We start from the raw sequence: 20522 nt of genomic DNA, 5'->3' as shown, positions 1-20522 counted from the left end.
TGACACATAGGTGGTCGGCAAGGTGCATTGTGCTAGAATCTACCAATGTGTGTGTCTTCACAATACTTCAGAAGGTCATCTTCTTGCCACTTTGTAACTGGTTTACGACGGAGGATGAGTATGCTCATTTGTCTGTTCAATAAAATCACTCGTCTAAGGTTTTTTCCGGATTTACATTGTCCCAGCGATGTTAAGGTTTTCATTTTCAAATTTGGTTGACTTTGCTTTGGCTGTTTTAACACACCGTTTTACCAAACTCTAATTATATTTGGTCAGCATAACTCTTCGACTTTCAAAATATGTGTGGTACATTATGGTAATGGGGGATTCTTAATGTGAAATATGAGAAAGGATACGAAAATAGGTACAATTTTGTTTGGGATGGCTGCATTTTTATAGACAGGCATGAAAATTTTATTTTTATATCGCCTATGGATGTACTTTTACCACTCCTTTCGTGGTTTAAGTCCAGTATCAGAAAAAAATGTCAAATTTTTACGTTTTTCTCTCTAAAATATGATTACTTTCGTTGTAATCCAAGAAGACCAAAAACGTCTGCATTCAAACAAAGTGTCTTCTTAGTAACAAAAACAATCAATATCACTTTGTTCCACTTTTTTCCAATTTTTCACAGGTACACGACTGTTAATTTTCAGTCCTTGCCTTTTCTTCTGAAAGTTCATCATTATTTAAGAATTCGTCTTTGTCTGAGGCTGTCAACTCAGAGGAAGAGATATCTATTTTTGGTTCAAATATATAGGGTTTTAACGACTTCCTTCCATTTCCGCAACATCTTGAAAGTGGGTTATGAAAATTCCTTGTCAAGGATTTTAGTACAGCTAATGTATTTTTATTACTCGTAAACAGCATTCTTTATATATAAAATACGAATTCTTTTGCCAATAAACTATCTGTAAGGTTTTCTTAATTACAACTTCCCAATCGAGCCGTGCCGTCTTCTTCCTTCTGCCTTTTAAAACTGAATTAGACATATCGCGCTTTGAGATCGGCTTGTAATGATTCGCCACCTCCGCAGCGAAAATTTAGCGTACTATTCAGTTTTTTAAACCAATAATCTTACGGATTCAATAGTTGCCGTCGTGCTTCCTCTTAAAGCGTTGTGCCAATACAAAAAGCAAAAAAAGGTCCTGGAAATGAGTTTGACCATTTCTCATTTTCTTTAACATTGTATTATATTTAAGGGTGAAACACACACGATTTTTTTTTTTAAATATAACATATTTGGAATGTTATATATAGATACACAGGTAGTTAGCTTTAAATGTAAAACGTCGGAGCAGTTTTAACTAATGTCGCCACTATTCTTGCCTTATAGCTACCCAGTGGATAAAATATACTTCACTTGCATCTTTATATATTTTAACAAAATAACCAAGGTGTTTCGCATTCAACACAGAGTTTGTAAAAAATTAATATTTTTGAAAGCACAGTTATATGAAGTTAAAGCACATTCACTATACATGGCATTAATAAATTAAATGTCATTGTAGCATGTTCTTAATTTTTAATTTTTCGAAAAAGTGGAATAGAAAACATGAACAACAAAAAAATATTTTTAGTAATACGACAGTAGAGAAATTACAAAATGTATCAATTACCGAATATAAGAAATATGGTTAACAGATACGGTAGGGTTAATACTTCAAATTACTTTTTGTTACAAAGAAACTGATATCCCTTATAATCAAGGAGTTAACTACGGGTAATTTCATTGCATATAAGTTATAACATTTTAGGCATTTCCAATACGTTCCTGATATCACTTGCATTCGCTTGTGAGTTGTTTTAACCTCAGGGTGTTAAGCCCACAAAACCTTAACAAATTCGCAAGAATGTCACAATATTTGTCCAGTTGTTATATGGACAAAATTTTGGGAGAGTTTTTTTGGAGAGTGTTCACCAGCTTTGTCCTTTAACTATAACTTATCAGTCACATAAGTAAAATTCTGCATCAAGTACCTCTTAGCTATTGCAGTCACGAAAATAACTCAGCATAACAATTTTGGGTTTTTTTCATCTTACTGGTTTTTTGGTGTAAAAATATAATTATACATTAATTTATCTTGCTTTTTTTTCCAATTTACCGATCGCAAATATTTCACAAAAAAGTATAAGTCTCCATCATATATGATTTTAAAAATTGGTGTCTTTTGATTTGCTATTTGAGAGCAAAACCTCTACGAATGAGAAATCAAATATTCAAAAAGAAGATTTTTGGAAGAAAGCACGTGGAAATAATGACAAAAACAAAGTAAAAAGAAGAATAAACAGAAGAAGCACATAAGATTCAATGGTTTGGATCTTGAACCCTACCGACACAAGCTGACACCGTTAAATGACAAGATTAATATTCTTAACGAAAAATTAGAAGCAGAGAAGAAGCATGGACAGGACACAGACACATTTGATTGTTTGGTGCCTCAATGCTGCATGGATTTTTAATTTTGTTTTGAGTGCATATATTATGATGTGGGGATGTCCAATCCCACAATATTTTCATAGAGAGATTTTATTCAAAAGGTATAGTATCTACCAAATATTAAAGCCCTCTCTAAAACGATCTATGCTAAAACCCTGCTCTGTTTTGATGGAAACAATCAAACGATCGCAGGATATTGCAATGTAATCAATTAAAAAATCGATAGCCGCAATCTATGTTAGCATGATATATTAAACGTGAAGTTTTTTAATGTTCATTAAAATCATTTACCAAAGGAAAAATTGAAGAAAAAAAATGTAAGCATTTACATGGACTTCATGTTTTAACTATAGAAATATTTTAAAACGTACTTGGTATTTTGAGGGAGGGACAAATGGTGAAAAAAATGTAACAGATGATGTCTCTGAAGCTATTGTAGCTACTAGAGATGTCACTGCATGAAAAAGAAAACAATGAGTTGAAACATTCATTTTTGAAACACAGACACTTTGTCGAAGCAGCTAGAATTAGAGATCACGGGAAGAATGCTCAAGTTTTGAATAATTATGTAAACATGGTCACGTGTTTTTCAGATACACTAGTAACAAATATTAGATCTAGATAATTCGGATTTTTGTGTCCTGCCTTCTGAAAATTTCCATTTTTTTTGCATTGAATCACCAAAAACATGCAAGTTGGTTATGAGATACTATTTATACTATTTAATTTTACCAAAAGCCCATCAAAATGTATACGATGATATTACCAGTCAGTAATATTACGAATATAACTGACTGGTGTCTTTGTGGAGCGTCCGCTTCCAGTGCGAAAAGTCTTGAGTTCAAACCCCCCGGCCAAGTCATGTGATGAAACGATCCTTTCTGCTTAACGTTCAGCTGCTTAAATTCTGTGCGTTGCTGCATTCAACCAAAGGAGAGAATTATTATTTACATCACCAGCATGGGCGAATTCATTGCCATTCACTTTTCCCGTGCAGTTGACTCTCCCTTATAAAGAATTCCTACGGAGAAAAATTTATGTTCGAATTTTAGAGAGATTCGAATTATAGAATGTCTCTGTAATTGGAACTTTCATCTTCAGAGAGTGAAAATTCGAATTACAGAGAGAGATTACGTTATTTTAAAATCAAAAAAACATAATTCAATTTCAATATTTTATTTTCATAGTTTACACAGAAAGAAACTCTATTTGAAAAACTGTATAATATTTGATTGCTTTACATTGAAGAGACGATCCCTTTCGACAATACGAGTTGCATCACCAAGTGCTTTTCTAAAGTCGACAAATTGAATTTGTCAAAGTCCTGTTTCCACTCAAAAATTCGAATTAGGGAGAGAATCGTGCTGAAGGGACTGAAAAACTATTTGAATTATAGAAATATTCAAATTATAGAGATTCGAAAGGGAGCCAACTGTGTATGTAGATTCGTTCCGGTGTAACCGTAAATAATTACTCCCCCCCAAAAAAAAAAATTACACCCCCAGTAATAATTTCCCAGGAAATGATTACTCCCACACGGAAATTATTACTCCATTGCAATCACTCTTTTATGAATGGAGGATTACTTTTTTACCAGTAAAAACTAACTTTCCCAGTAACTCTAACTCATGAAGACATTTCACTGCAAATTCGAATGCACGAGGTTTCTTTATTCGTAGTTTTTATATCTTGTTCTATCGACTTCTAATCTTAAACAGTTCTTAAACGTGTTCTCCTAGAGTGTTTTTACTTTGTTTGGTACATTTTTGAAACTCAAACGTTCATTTTATCTACAACAAAATACTTATATTTACTTTATCCGATAAGCTAAAGGTAAAACGTTTATTATTATTATTTAAAGCTCTAATAATACATTATTTCATTTATGAATTTTTAAGCTCAATGTTTTCCAAATTTTATAAGATTTTAAGAGCCCAAAAGTTTTTCTCTCGTGATTTGTTAGCCATAATCATTTTGTTTCTAAACTCAAAACCGATTGTACTTTTTTGTATTTGTTAAATTTATTTCCTATTCATTTTATTAAAGTTTTTTTGTTGTAAGGTTGTGGTTATCGTGAGAAAATAGATTATCAAATGATCTTGAAATGATTATTCTAAGGTCAAGTTTAGCTGCATATATACGTAGAGATATACCAACCATTATAAGAAATAATCAAAATAATTCGATTCTGAAAAATTTTGTATTGACATTTCTTTAAACAAGTCTTGCTTCTTATAAAAGCTGTTATATATAGAGATTTTGATGGTCCCACTGAAAAACAGAAGCAAGACCCACTCCACCGGATTTTTAGCTCTTTCGGTAGTCCACTGTAAGTTCTGTTAATAAATTCTTTTCATCAGCATAATAATGGTCATTTTTTATTTATTAAGATAGGGGAGTAAGAATTTCCTGCGGGGAGTAATAATTTTCTGGTAAATAGATACTCCCGGGAGTAACAATATCCCGGGAAATAAGTACTGTGGGGTAAACTTTTAGGGGGAGTACGTTTTTACGGTGACACCGGGAAAGATATTCGCTACCTACTTTAATGTAGCTAGTAGAAAACAATTCCCAAATATTGCGTCCAGTTTACATACAGTGTTTCATTTTTATAAGAATAACATAAATTGGCCCAAGCCTTATGATTTTTAACGGCTCGTCAAAAATGAGCATAAATACTAGTATAAGTGATTCTTAAACAAGTTTTATAAAAGAAGCAGGAAACAGGAAAAAAAAAACTCCTTTTTGAACAATTTAAACAACGATACCATCTTGCTAGAAACCAGAACTTCAGATTAAATCTTAAACAACACACACGGGTGAGTTGTGTCCTCTTTCTGCCACTGATGTATGTCCATGTACTTTGTGTCTCCTCGTTCCAGCAAAACATTAGAAAGTTGCGCATTTGATTTACCGCCTAACGTTCGAATGTTTAAACTTTCGAACGATGGTGGAGGTGTGGGTGGGGTTAAAAGCATAGTGAAATTAGCAACAAAAGCGTCTGATGGCATACTTTGAGCCTCAGGGCGATTCTTAAAATATTCTTAAATTTTGAAGATTTTGAGCCTGGTGGTTCTTGTAAAACAATTCTTATAAAAAAGAAACAGTGTACACGCAACTTACATGTTTTTTTATAAGCTAGTGAAAATCAGGCGAAGGATATGTTTATGCGAAGAGTGAATGTAGACTCAACGTTACGCGTATTGGAGAAAAAACCTTCACAAGGCAAGGTCCAGTCACTATAATGATATTATTAAGTCTTATTGTGTCTGAAGAATGATAAGACTTAATTAAAATCATCATAGCATAAGGGGGTTCGCCAAGACTAGGCTATATTTTTAGTATATGTTTAAAAAATTCCACTATAGGAAGTCGCGATTATGTCGACTTCGGAAAAAGTAAAATTTAAAATGTCACATATGGACCGACATATGTTTCTAACGGGAGAAAGTTACTACATCTGATATGAGAAAATGCTTATCCGAGATTTAAGTTAAAAAATCCACTTGCTAAAGTTGTTAAAAAAATATTGACTTTTTTCTTCTAAAACCCATTTGAGGTTTAAAATATGATTGGAAAGTGTATATTTAAAAAAGATCCAATTGGTGAGAACAGTGATGAAAGTGTATGTAATTGGTGTAATCACAGAACAACCTATCTACAATAAAAACAAAACAAATTACAAACTTTGCGTACTGTTCTGTTCACCCAGAGGTGTCACTCTCCTACGTTTGTAACGTAACTGCATAATGCAATAAAGTAAGTCGATCTTATTAATTAATTGCTGGCATGGAGAAGTGTAATTAATGCAATTATGCTATTGTTAGATGTCGAAGTTGTGTTTAAAGGATATGTCAGTATTATGTTCTAACTTGCACTGGCATAAACAAACATTTTTTAGATACTATCTTGATAAAGATGACAGCTGTCGAGGAGTTAGAAAGAAAGGAAAAAGAGTTAAAATCCATGGTAAGTCTACAAATTCACATTTAGGTTGACATTGAAGATATTAAAAATTCAAATTTTGTAAGTCATTTCGAACATTTTAAACTTTCGAATTATAAGAGAACAGTTAGAGATGTAGTTTAGATATTGCAGGTAAAACATAGCAGCATTATCACAAAATGTAACCACGTTATCGTTGTCCGAATGTATTAAGTAGAGAACTGTAGGGGGCCTCTTTCCTGAAGACTTCTTTTCCTCAAAAAAAACCGAAATACCTTTCCTTATATATTTCTTTTGAAACTATTATTTCTGATGTGATTTGAAAATCCAAAAATACAATTTAAATAAAGATTTTCACTCTTGGCATAAGTTTTTTCAAAATATAAGAAAACCTAAGATCAAACTTAACGTTCTAAAAAACTACGAGGATTTAAGAAACAACAAAATTGCAAATCCGTTTTTAATTATATCAATTGCTTTAAGCCTTCACAAAATATACCGCCGGCTTGACAACGGAAAATAAATAGATGTTATTATTTCTGTTCATCAATTAAAACTGTCTTTAAATTATACAAGAATTCTCTCTTAAACGAACTATACAAAAAATTTCCTGAGTGATTAATTGCAAATTCACATTTAAGCTTCCTTTGACGATTTATTAGGTTTTGTCGGACCTGTCTTATGTATTCTCTCTTAAGGTATTTCACACAGGTATAAGTAATTTTAAAAAATATTCTTCGTTTTTTTGTTTGTTATAAACAAATTACACACCTTATTATGTTGTTGTGGGGTTTTAAATTCTCCCTCTCTCTTTTAACTAGTAGAATTTTTTGCCCACACTCTATTTCCTGTCTATCTACTTCCGCACACACTGAAAACCATAGACGAGTTTCCATGTTTACGCATGCGCGAAAAAAATCAGAAAAATCGACAGGTAAAAAAATGCAAATTTTAGGTGAAGAAAGTCAAATTATGGTTAAAAACTTTTTGTACTGTGGCTACTAGCATCCGTTCACTGATACATGTCTTAAATCTAAACTACATGCAAGCTTTTCCCTTATTGCGAGATCAAAAGATGCCTCTAACTGAAAATAAAGTTTGGGACAGAGTGGTTCATAGCTTACCGTCTGCATTATTTTACCTGCCGATATCCGTAAGAGGTCTGGGGGGTTTATAAAACACGCGTCACGATGAAACTTATCTATAAAGTAATCCAATAGCTTTTTTCTTAAGATGTCTCAGCAAGTTAGACAATACAATGTCAACACTGAGTGTCACCAAAAGGAAAGGTCTTCAATATAACTGAGTTATGACACCACAGGATTTACTTAATATTAAAAACGATTAGCACGCAATTATTAAAATTACGTGGTATATGTGTTTTTCTATAGCTTGTAATTAAATATCTTTTTAAAATGTGTTGCAAAATTTTGTCTATAAATAGCAAAGTGGTTATGTATATTTTGTTGACCGCAACATTTCAAACAATCATATTACACTTCATCGCTGTTGCGGAAGTAGGTTAATCGCGCAACATTATTTTTTGGTGGTTTTTTAGAGTGCCATAATAGATAGTGTACCTTATCTTTAAGGGCGTCGGTTTAGCAGCAGATGCATTTTCTCATGGTATCAGTACTAGCTATCAATGCATTTTTTCAACATTATCGGATTAATTAATTTTATTTCACTTTTTTTTTCTCTACTAATTTTGTTTGTCGTGTTTGTTTATGAGAAAACAATTGGTTAGATATCGCGGTTCCTTCTGTGGAGTTGTCTCTTAATTAATCTTGTTTTAAAAGTGGCGAACAGAAAAAAAAGTTGCAAAGAACTTAATGAAAGGTTATGTTAATTGTGTAGCATAGTTCGTTTATTTATCTAACTAGTCGTTAGCCCGCGGAAAAATCCACGGGTTCGCCCGTCGCAGCTAAGCTACCATTTTGCGTGACAGACAGACGGACGGACAGACAAACGTATACGGGCATTATAATATAGATGTTTTTCCATAATCCTCCACAAAATGCATCAAGGCTAAAACTTTGTCTGGTTGTTTTTTCAAACTGTGGCCACTTATCGTAGCGGTCATTAGAAGGATGTTAACTTGTGATGCAAGGAATGCGGTTGGGATAAAATAAACTTTTAATTTTTTAACTTTTTTTAAAGTAAACTTTTATTTTACAAGAATACACCCTTCCCGAATTGGTTTTTTTAATGTGCCGCTGCTATTTATCAACTTTGTCAAACAAAATGAATGTGATTTTTGAAATCCACACCTGAAACTTGATAAAATGTGAAATTTTTAGATTCACACAGCAATCAATTAACCTGTTAAAGCAGTTTTTTTCATTTTGTACTAAATGACCTCTGCTTGAAACAGAAGCTTATTAGTACAAGTCAAAAATTAAGAAGATTTTGACCGTAACCTTATACTACCAAAACAACATTTTCACATGTCGGATTAAGTTGAAAATTTATCACACACCAATTCAATGATGCTGAATATAATCTTAAAGTCAAAACATCAAAATTCTAAAACTTTCAATTCGGGACACCTGTATTGTTTCAAAATTAGCTAATGATAATTGTTTAAGTACAATCTGGTGAGGGGAATAAGAATCATGAAGAAGAGAGTAAATACTGAAATTGACAGGTCGTAATATTAAGGTCACAATTTCAGGCAAATTTAACGTGTGAAGGTAATAACGACAAATTCTCTTTCCCGCCATCTATAAAAGGCAAAAAACACTCTACGATGGAGAAACTTACTTATTGTCGAGAAGTGTTTAATGAATCATGAGTGCTTAATCCAGCAAATAGCAACCCTCTTTAACGCTTGAGTTATTCTTTTATACAAATATTTTTCAATTAATGTCCGAACAAGAGCATTATGTATGAGACATCATTAGGTTGGTTAAGACTGCAGTTTTTATGTACTTCACGGTTTCGCATGTTCTTCTGTGCGATCTTATAGCTTGGTATCAGTATTAGTTTTATATTTACTCATTAATTTATTGTTTGCTTGTTTGTTACCTTCTATTTACTTTTTCTTTTTCTTTGTTTGTTTGTTTTTTTCTTTGCTAACATTTGTATTCTTTACTGAATTTCATGGAACTTAGTTGAAACATTTTCACAAAGAGAAACAAGGACAAGTTTAAATAAGAATTTTTAGTTCCAGCTAACTTACTTACCTTCAGCCATACTGCAGAAAAGAAATAACAGATCCGTTTGGCAGAGTTTGATGATATTGGTAAGATTTTTAGGGGGAACAAATGTAAGTTTATAAACCAAGATATTCATCAACTTTCTGCTTCTCTAGAACAACAGCTGTATTTTGTTCAAAATGGTGTCCAAATCGCTACCTTGTGCTAAGGATGCACGAAATAGCCATATGTTTAAGCGCAACTGTGGATACTTCCCTGCCTAACGACTAGTTATATGTATTAATAAGCATAGGATTATGCATATGTCGCGAATTTACAACTAGTAAGTTAACATTTTTAAGAAAAACAAGGAAAACTCTTAGTATGTTCCTGAAGTTGTCCAAATTTAACAAAAGTCACACAAATGGGCGTTGCAAATTGTTAAAAAATCGCGAGGCTTAAGAATATACTACTTGACTCTTTGCAAAAAAATGCGCTCCAACGAATTAATGGAAGTTGTAAAAAAAATTGAGATTTGCATGCCGTGTGTAAGAAGTATATGCTTTCTCTTCTTGCTCAATGCTAACGTGGACATATTCCTCTACGTATTTAAGAAATGTGAAATTCCTAATTCCATACAACACTAAAGCGATTATGACGTCCAATTCTTTGTTTCAGCTTTTTGTTTACATTTACGTTTTCACGCAAGCAAATTCAGAAATTTATAAGCAGATCAAGTTCCGCAGAGAATATTTGAAAAGCTATGTTAGCAGGAAATAAAATTTCCAGTGTTACTATTTGCAACTTTGTAGAGCTTATACGAAAAATGCTTAAAAAGAATTGTTGTTTGTGTTGTACAGCTAAGATAGCTACAATCTATATTCGTTTGCGCAAGTTATCGCCGCCGTCGCTGTTTTTCTCGTCGGCATCTTAAACGTTGTCACTGTGTATTGTTCACTAGTAGTTACTACTACCGATCGCAAAGTGGAAAAAATTTACTTACTAAGAGTGTTGCTTAAAAATTGCGTAAGTGGGTAAAAACAAACTTTAAAACAAACAAACAAAAGAGAACAATTCTATATAGTTTAGAAATACATTAAAGAATTAAAAATTAACAAATATTAAAGTATGAGTCATGTCTTCAACAAACATTCTGTGCGACATGTTACATTTATAATAATTTTAAGGCAGAGCCCTATTTTTTCATATTTTTCTTTAATGCATTGTCTTCCTAGTAATTAAAGTTATGAACAAAGAAAGAAATTAGATTGCAAGTTATTTTATAAAATTGTCTTTGTAAAAAAAAATCATTGCACGTCAACAAAGACAGAAAATAAAATCTATAGACGTCTTCCTAAAATAAATTTTATTTGATCTATTTGGCAAAGTTCAACGCTGGTATCAAGCAGTAATAATTATGCTGTGCTTTAAATAAAAAAGAATACGATTCATGATACGCCAAGTCAAATAAAACAGTCTGCACGATCTTTGGTGAAGAAAACATGCTGGGCTTATCAAACAACGTCTCACGTTCACTGGCTCAAAAGTATTTGAACTTGTTAGTGGACAACAATAAAACCTGCTGAAACTATTTTATTCTTATAAATACAGGAAGAGCCTCTTTTCCGTTCTCTTGTTATCTTCGTGTCATATATAAATTATTTTTTTGTAAACACAAATGTTATTTTGCCAATCTATAATAACATCGGACTGTCTTTATTCTTTCAAAAGTTTTAGCAGTGAAATAACATTAGCAATTTCGAAGTTGGCATATGAAACACGTTTTATAAATATTGATTGTGCTTCAAAGTTTAATTCTTATGGAAAAAACAAATTATCCTCGCAAATATACATACAGGCGTTAATTAGACATTAACTTTACATAAAGGCATTAGAGATTTTGCAATTGTTTCTGCTGGCGAAACGGAAATTCTTTAACATGACAGAGCAAAATAATCAATCATATTGCAGAAATATTACTGATTTAAACCTTGCTGAAATTTTTCTTCTAAGTAAACCGATCTGATAAAAACGTTTTTTTTAATTAAATTTTAAACTCATTTTGTCAATCTCAATATCTACAAGTGACGCTTATTATAACGGGACCGTATTGTATTGCGTATTTATCAACGTAGATAAAATAAACAAAACCCGATTGTTTGTGTAATATCAAAAATTCTAAGTTCAAAAACTTTTAAAGTATTCTTATTTTTATTTTTAGCTTGAATTAGCGGACAGCTTGGAAGAAAGAAAAGAGCTCAGAAGTCAATTACGAGAAGTTAGAAAAAAACTATTTGAAGGACCAACAATCTCAACAACAAAACCAGCGGAGAAGAAAATTAATACAAATGTGGAAATTGAGAACGCTAAAAATAGCAAGCTAGAGATAAATAATAACGATACAGCAAAGACAGGCGAAAAAATGGCATCAAGCATGTCCATCAAAATATCAAGTAACTCTAGAGCGTTTGATACTAACAATAATAGTATGCCGGCTAAAGCTGGTTTTACAATTGGAGACGATATGTCAACTAATGATATCAATGGCAGTGCAACGGCAACAGTTCAACCTAAAACTAGAAATGCTTTAGATCGAGCAGAACGACGTTCTAGGCGTGCTGCACACATGAAAGCTTTAGTAAAAGAAAGCAGCATAGACGTTGCAGCGGGAAAAGCAACTACAGTAGAAGTGAAAAACAATGAGATTAAAAAAACAGAAGCTAAGACTGAAACAAAAATAAACAGTTTTCAGAAGGCGTCTACCGATCGATCTGTTGTTACAGAAGCGAAGAAAAACGCTGCACCTTTTTCGGTGAGCAGATCACAGGAAAACAAGTTCGGAGAAAAAGTAACGTTAAGTTCACGCACTAGTACTCCTGCTTTGAATGTTCAAGAAGGGAGCCCAAGTGGTTTGCGAAGAACAGCTACATGGTCGACAAATCGTACAACACCTTCAAAAAATATTGGTAATACTTTAAATATAAGCAAAAAGTTTGGTTCTCAGGTAAGAAGTCCTATTATTTTTTATTTTATTTCACCTCATGCAGCGTTGCTAGCTAATGCCTTACGTAGCTATCATATTATAGAGATGACCTTTTTTCCTGAACACAAAGTTAATCTTTGAACTCTACCTTTCACACTTCGTTTTTTAACGTGTGCTTATAAATTAGTCAAAGCAAGAAAATAGTTAGCAGGAGTATTCAATGCGAAAAAAAGTTAATTTAAACACTGACAGAGTGATTTTATAATGAAATAAAATTTGTCAATGTCCTCTTACGAAAAAATTCAGTAGATAATTTTTAAAAGGTCGGCTTCGTTGGTAAAACATGGTTAGTAAAATATAGTTTAACTTTTGCTTTTTTTATTATTTAATAGACTTTTAACTTCAGAATAAATAGTTTGTGTAAATCTCCGTGGGCGTAATCGTTATCTGTTATAATATTATTATTGAATCTTAACGCCCTGGGCGTTTATTATCTTATTTATCATTCCCCATAAGCTTTTATTTATGGATTTGTTTTTTTGTTAAGTTGTTTTTTTTTACAAAAAAAGTATTTTATAGCAGTAGAAAAAAATATTCTTTTGCAAGGTTACTTCAAAGGTCCAAATGTACACCACGGACATATGACACTTATAATTTTTCTGATTTTTACTTTTAATCTGGACAGACATTTCTTTAAGATTGGAGTTTTTTCGAGCTTTTGCAGCATTCTTATTATTCCACACGTCGAATGTTATTTTTCACATTTGTTTTTGTTTTAAAAACTTTGACGATAAAAATATTACAACACTTTAAGTGTGATTTTTTCCCACGTGACTCTTTATTTTATTTAAGTGTGCGGTGTAAGTGAAGGCAACAAGCATTGTGAAAAAATAGTTAGCTCCTTCTTTATCTCTTTGATCTCTCCCCTCGACCAAATATATGTTTTTAACGACATGCAGACTCATAGTAACAGGAGGGGGGAAAAGGGGCAATCCCCCCCTCCCCCCAAAAATATATATATATCTAATTTTGCCAATTTTTTATCTGCATTAACGAACATAATTGAAAATAAAATTTAATTATACAGATTTTGCATAACACTGGGAGCTAATGGGTAGAGACTTGCCCCCCAAAACGATTTTTCTTCCTGCACGGGGCTGACATGCAATGTTTTTACATTATTTTTTTAAATTATTTTATCGGTTATTATATAATGCACACATAGCTACGTTTATTTCTTTTGTAATAAAAAAATAGGCTGGGCCAAGTCCATTTACATTTGGTATTTCCTATGATAAAAAAGATGCAAAGATCGAAACAACAGCAGCACCAGCGTCACAAAAGTTTTCATTTAACAAGTACACACCAACCATATCAACAACACACAAAAAATGGGAAGCACAAACAGTGAATAAAGCGCCAATTTCAACAGTTGGATATGGTGCAAAGAAGTGCACGCCATCTGAAGTTGTTTTAGGTCATGTTGGCTCGCCGTTAAACACATCAAACTCATCGCCAGCCTTGGGAAACTTTGGAAGTAAAATAGAGAGCAAACCGGCATCTGAAGTAGACAGTACAAAGACAGAACTAAAAAACATTTCCCCGAACATGTTGCACAGTTCTAAGTCTAGTACTAATTTTGTAGAAAACGTTAGGAATTCCTCTCTAAATGAGCAAGGAGTGGGTGGTTTAAAAGAACACAATCAAGGTACTTCAGCCACCAAATTCAGTGTAAGTGGCTTACGGCGTGCGGCATCAATGAAAGTGCGGCCGACGTATGAAAACTCGACATCTAGAGAAGCCTTTGATAAAAACACCAGACAGCATACTCCATCACCACTTGCAAAGAACTTTGAAAGATCTCAATCAAGTTTTGATAGACCAACATCAGCACTTTCTAATGAACGTGCTATGTCAACACGCAGTTATAAAAAAGACAGTCCACCCAGATCAACTGGGCTGAACATGACTGGACTAAGGTCTGTTTCTAGCGTCAAAGAAGCTAAGACTTCTTCTTATCGATCAGCAGAGCAGCAACAATATACAAGTAGCTCTGCAAATACGAATGGAATCGCACCTACAAGTACTGTTGCATATACAACCCAGGTAACATCTATAGGTTTCTACGTTCGTTGCATTACTTTCTTCACAAACACTCCAGTATTTCAGCTGCCATATCTTCAACGTACACTCATTCACCTCATTATTTGGATATCATCAAAAACCGGAAGCTCGATAAATTCTCAAGTATCTTAAAAAGTATGAAACTAAAGCAAATTTGAGAAGCAAACACTTTGCACATCACTATGAAACAAAATCAAATGTCAACTCACAATTATAATGTTATTACATTTATGAAACGGCTACGCACTGCACAAAATTTATAATAAAATAAATAGAAAAATTCGCCACTTTGCACTAGTATATATCACCGTAATTCGCACTTGTATTGCACTGTTTACTAAGCGTTGTTCGTCAAAATTATATTTTTAAAGCTTACCTCCTGCGAAAAAAAAGTCACGTTCATATGAAAGACCTTTAAAAGTTATCTAGGATTCTTTTTATTTTTTTTAAAAAACCCTAATTGGTTCTCGAGATATATGTCTGGAAAGTTTTGCTAATCCATTAAAACTTCCCTAACTAGTTCTAAACATGTAATTGCTGATATTGATCATAATTATAGTAACTAAATATTGAAGTTTAAGTAAAAATTGCAAAACGCTAAAACATCTTCCCTTGTCAAAGCTGTTAAATACAACACCTCACGCCGAACTAATTCATGATGCATAATTAGTGAAACTTTTAAGTTCAAATTCTTAAGAACCAATCAAGATTTTTCAAAAAAAATACAAAATTCCTGGACAACTTTTCAATATCTTTAGCATGCTACCAGTATTTATTTAAACGTTTTCAGTCTTGCTGTTTTAACCACGTGTAAATGTTTTCCCCGCAACAATTGAATACATTATTGACGTCGTTCACTATCAAATCTGCAGATTTTTGTGCCTATAATTTCGATCTATAGTGCTAATTTGTTTATTTTTTTCATTTATTCATTGAAAAGAATATTTCATACCTTACAATTAATGTATTCGATTCGTTACTTATGATCATGTTACCACAATGACCTAGCTACTCAGTTAGTTTCATGTACCACAACCTTTATACCAGATGTGATTTCATTTATCAAAAAAAAAATTAATCTCTAACGTCGGTCGTAAATGATCAAACATCGACCAAACCTTGCATTCATGTTTCCTTAAAGTATAAAGCTCTTATACATTTTTTATAATCAAAATAAAATAAAACGAGATTTTTTTCACGACAAATCCATATTTTGACAAGCATTTGGTGGTGACAATCCACCGTGATAATTAATCCATAAAGAACACTTCGATATGATATTTATTAAATCGTATTTTGAACTCAAGAATTGATTGTGTTTAAAATTTTTAGATAGAAATGTTGGATCGCTTGCGGCCGGCTTAAGTCTCAAACAATGTTTATACACGAATTCATACTTCAACCCGTAAGAAAAACTAACTCGCCATGTTTTTACTTACTAGTCTTCCTCTCCAAGCAACGACAGATCGGAATCTCCATTTGCTTCCAACAGATTATCAATTGGGTAAGTTTTCACAGCCAGTCATTATTATTTTTCGCAATTCATTTTATAAAAAAAAACTTTTGAATAAATTTCAATGACCGTTGAATCGCCATGAATTATTTCGTTACACGTATACCATAAAATAGTTTTTTTGGAAAATACTAAAGGCTGCAACAATACTCCAGTATTATGAGTATATTATGGCGAGACACCCATTGTATAATAACTATTTTGTTTAACTGATACGCATCCATTCCTTAGCCTACTTTTTATCATTGAAATCCAAATTTATACACGTCAGTAAATATGCAAAATTATTACTGATTTTTTCACATTTTTTTAAATTCCACCATAGATCGAACTTTCAGAGGTCGGTTTCTCCGAGAGCATCACCACGGTCATCTCCGAGAGCATCCCCATCAATTCAACGAAGAAATGAACCTGCTCGGCCTGCAGCTGAAGCGCCGGATCTTAAGAAGCAATCCGTTGCAGATAGAATGGCATTTTTTAGACAGGCGCAGGACCAAGAAAAGAAAGCTATCGAAAAGCAAAAAGCGCAAGAGGAGCAAAGAAAAAGATTATCATCGGCTCCTACAGAAGAACCGAAAAACGAAGACAAGAAGGAAGATGAAAAACCAGAGAAGAAAGAAGAAAAAACAGAGAAAAAAGAAGAAAAGGAAGAACCAGAAGTAAAAGACAGTGAAAAGATGAAATATGCCGCGTATGTTCTAAGTAATTTTGATTTATTTAAAAAAAAACTGAAGAAACAAAGTTGAGAAAGATGTGTATCTTGCATGTGGTGTATGTAGAGGTATGTAGTATGTGTGTAGTAACATCCAATCTTCCTGTTTAGACCCTGCATGAAAAAGAGAGAGAAGAAGAAGGTTGTTCGGCGTACAATGTCCATTGGTAGCATTGTATTAGATTGGGTACAAGAAATGATAAGGGACTACCCAGTTGAAGTGAAAAATTTCAGCGCTAGCTGGAACGATGGCATGGCATTTTGTGCATTGATACATAAATTCAATCCTGATGCCTTTGACTTCAGCGAGTTAAAACCTGAAAACAAAAGATACAACTTTGATTTAGCATTCAACACAGGATTGTAAGTATCTATCTATCTATTTTTTTTATTTTTTTTTTGTTAAACAGGAAAACGCAGGTCATAAAGCCCGCAAATTCACAAGTTTTGACCAGTTTCATAACTACCAGAGCTCCTGCTATTTTACTCAGGTTACCGAGATCAGGAAATTTGTGTGGAATAATTTATAAATTTCTTATAAGATGAAAGTGCCCGGTTCTGCTTTTCGTGCACGTTCTTATTCTTCATGCTCCCCCAAGATTTTAAGACCAGTTACAGGCTTCGATGCAAGTTTTTCATACAACAACATAAATAAATCAGAGGAAAATGGCTTTCGAGCTTTCTATATCTTTTTTTGAAAAGTGTAAGGGCGCTGTTATGACACTAAATATCACAAAGATATCAAATGTAATTACTCGAATTCTAACGTAAAAAGCCATAGTTTTTCTATCTCAATCCTTAAAAAAAGGCATAGGTAGAATTATTGAGACCGTATTCTTCATATATAAGTTGTGATATTTAGTGTTAAATTTCGACATTTACTGTCGAGAGAGTTTCGTTATGACATGTTTCACACACTTTATGTGCGTCATCCTGCGTTAAGTTGAGAGACAGGTTTATAAATTTGAATGTCAAGTTTTGAGTTTGCGGTTTGCAATGTAACAGCAAACTTAGTGTTCATTGTGTGATTTATTTCCGTTGCACCCTGCTACTACAATGCTTTATGCAATATGAAGTCAAAAGAACACTGAAGGGCATGTCCATTTGAGATGACACACTGTATATAATAGCATACTTATGTGTACGTTTTGTAAAACTCAATTTCAATTATGTATTTGTTTGTTTCATTTTTAGAAAGGTCAAAAATATCCCTATATTATTGGATACAGAAGACATGGTGATGTTAGCAAAACCTGAGCCAAGAAGTGTGCAAACGTATATTCAATGGATTTGGAGTGTCTATGGTCCTACTTCTGGATATGGACCAACTCCAAAAGAGGTTCAGTCTTAATTATGGACAGTTGTTAGGGACACGTTTCATCGTGTACCCGCTTGACTCCCTCCGGGATAGTAGGTCGTAATTGTAGGAAGCTAACGAAGATTATGCACGCATTATTGTTAGTGTACACGTTTTTTTAACATAAGAAACATACTTTTTGGTTTAACCTGAATGCTTCAGAACTTTAAGAGAGATTTTTCATAATTTATTGAGCATGTCCCCTGTTTTATACATTCAAAGTTCTTTTTAGCAAGGTTTATGTCAATCTATTAATATAATTTGTCAATTTTCTCAATATTTTTGGAGTTAACAAGTACCTTTAATCTAAGCCTCAAGTCAAGAAATATATTGTTTGTTATTAATGAGGACGTGAAACACACATGTCGCAAAATGTCTATTTTTCTTAAATGAACACTACAACTTATTATTACCTCTAAAGTAGTAATGCAAGTAGTCTAGACAAAATATCCTAAGGGGGATAAATTTTCGCGAGTTTTTGTTGATTTTTTGCGGTTTCGCGTAAATTATTAAAACCTCATTATTCGCGAAATCCGCGAAATTTGTTTTATTTTGTCTGATTTACCGCCCTTAACTACTTAAATTTACAATAAGTAAATAAGCTCTCGCTAAAATTAATTCCCTTGGGTAGGTATAGAGTTAGAAAGTTGGAGTTCTTTACTGTAACCCTTTATCGGATCCTTTTTTTACCTGCCATCTGACCAGCACTTCATATCCAAGCTAAACACTGTAATAATTTTAATAACTTGGAACTTTGCCGCGCTTGTATGAAATTTCTTTTATAGAAGCAACCTCTATTTGACCGATAATGTCAGCTTAACATTTGTATCTCGTGTATTGTTGTACAGTCACCAAAAGAGATGTAATTAATTCATATAGCGATAAAATTGTCTTTTTAGTGTGTTAATAGCTAACTTTCTTTCTGAATGTAAATCAGAAAAGATTTTATTTGCTATGATGTCAATTTTATATGCATTGAACTAGCATAGCAAATGAACTTTTATGATACTGTTTGCTGTGTTGTATATAAATGTTATTCTCTTCTCTTTTTTTTACATATTGGTAAATTAACATTCATAGTTTTTTATTACTTTTGTATTTTTGACTTTATTATATTTCATTTTGTATGCTTATAAAGAGAATGATATATGCCGTAGAAAAAAATTATTCTTCTTTGTTGACATTGTAAATATGAAAGAAAACATGGTAAAACAGTCACCAAGCTTTGACTAAATAAGTTCTTTTGTTCTAAAAATTAATTGTTAACTCGCGTTTTGTAGAATAAAATACGTAACACAAATAACGAGATAATCACAAAAAGCAAGTTAGTTTCGAATAATATGATAGATACGTCTAGGCGCAGCCACAATTTTATGAAAATTAGTTTTATGGCTGGCTATAATACAACACACCTAGCTACGAGACAATAGAAAATATGAAATAATGCATTTCTGAGATGCATATGAACAACCTCCGAAATGGCCTTCTTTATCGTAGTTTTTATTTTGTTTACAAATAAGCCTTAGTGATTGGTTTAATAAGGGCGCGATTGATAACATTACCCGTCAAATATTAAAAATCTTTTATGAAGATGAACTTAAAAACTCGCGTATATGCGATTAGATTTACTATTATTTTAAGATAAGTAAATACTTCTATCATATGCGGCTAACATGAATTCAATAAAAATATTGTTAAAAATTCATTGGGTAGACACTGTTGATGCATAAGTAAGAATATTTGTTAAATAATTATAAACCAGTAACTATTGTCCAGTATTCTTGTGTACTCATTTTTCTTACAAGAATCCAAAGGTTTGGCTCCAGTCTAACTGAATTGCTTAGCGAATTTTTCGGAAAACAAAGGCACCAATTTTTGACTCCAAATTCACAGCAGCCGAATTTCCAAAAAAAATAAAAAATAGTTATACACAAGTATAAATGCCATAAGATCAAATGTTTTTGCTTTTGTTAGCGTTTATCCATTGCTAACGAATTGCTTGTTAACTGATTGTGCTTACATCTTTAAAATAAATCCTCACAAAGAATCCTTTAAGAAGAGCATTTATTAGATTCAAAATTTTACACAAACACACCTTCTTACCCTCGAGTCGCCAAATGTACTTTCGCTCCCGCACTAACAATTTCAAGAAATTTGTCCACTCAAGACATTTTCATTCCACACAGTTTTTTTGGATAAGAGGCAGGACGTTCTTTCCGAAAAACTGGACAACTTTTTAAACCCAACTGCCTCTAGGCTACTTTCTATTTCATTTTTATCAATTTTAATAAGACATATCACCCAGCTAAAA

At 32.7% G+C, this 20522-nt stretch overlaps 1 protein-coding gene across 5 annotated transcripts; it reads left to right on the top strand.

Annotated features, from left to right (window-relative positions):
• Nucleotides 1-1546: 1546 nt before the first annotated feature.
• On the top strand, nt 1547-18359 carry LOC130645278 (smoothelin-like protein 1). 5 transcript variants are annotated; one of them, XM_057451210.1, is made up of 8 exons: nt 1547-1649; nt 6342-6409; nt 11744-12526; nt 13763-14611; nt 16072-16133; nt 16468-16833; nt 16966-17217; nt 18049-18359. In XM_057451210.1, exons 1-8 carry the CDS (start codon nt 1607-1609, stop codon nt 18203-18205), a joined length of 2580 nt encoding a protein of 859 aa, XP_057307193.1. In that variant the 5' UTR covers nt 1547-1606; the 3' UTR covers nt 18206-18359. The 5 variants fall into 5 exon arrangements, with proteins under 5 accessions (XP_057307193.1, XP_057307198.1, XP_057307196.1 ...); XM_057451215.1 differs by lacking the exon at nt 13763-14611 and having other exon boundaries at nt 1550-1649; XM_057451213.1 differs by lacking the exons at nt 1547-1649; nt 6342-6409 and adding an exon at nt 9236-9357.
• Nucleotides 18360-20522: the final 2163 nt, after the last annotated feature.

Source organism: Hydractinia symbiolongicarpus, chromosome 5, assembly GCF_029227915.1.
Source record: "Hydractinia symbiolongicarpus strain clone_291-10 chromosome 5, HSymV2.1, whole genome shotgun sequence".
NCBI lineage: Eukaryota > Metazoa > Cnidaria > Hydrozoa > Anthoathecata > Hydractiniidae > Hydractinia > Hydractinia symbiolongicarpus.
This window is presented reverse-complemented; position numbering and strand designations above follow the sequence as displayed.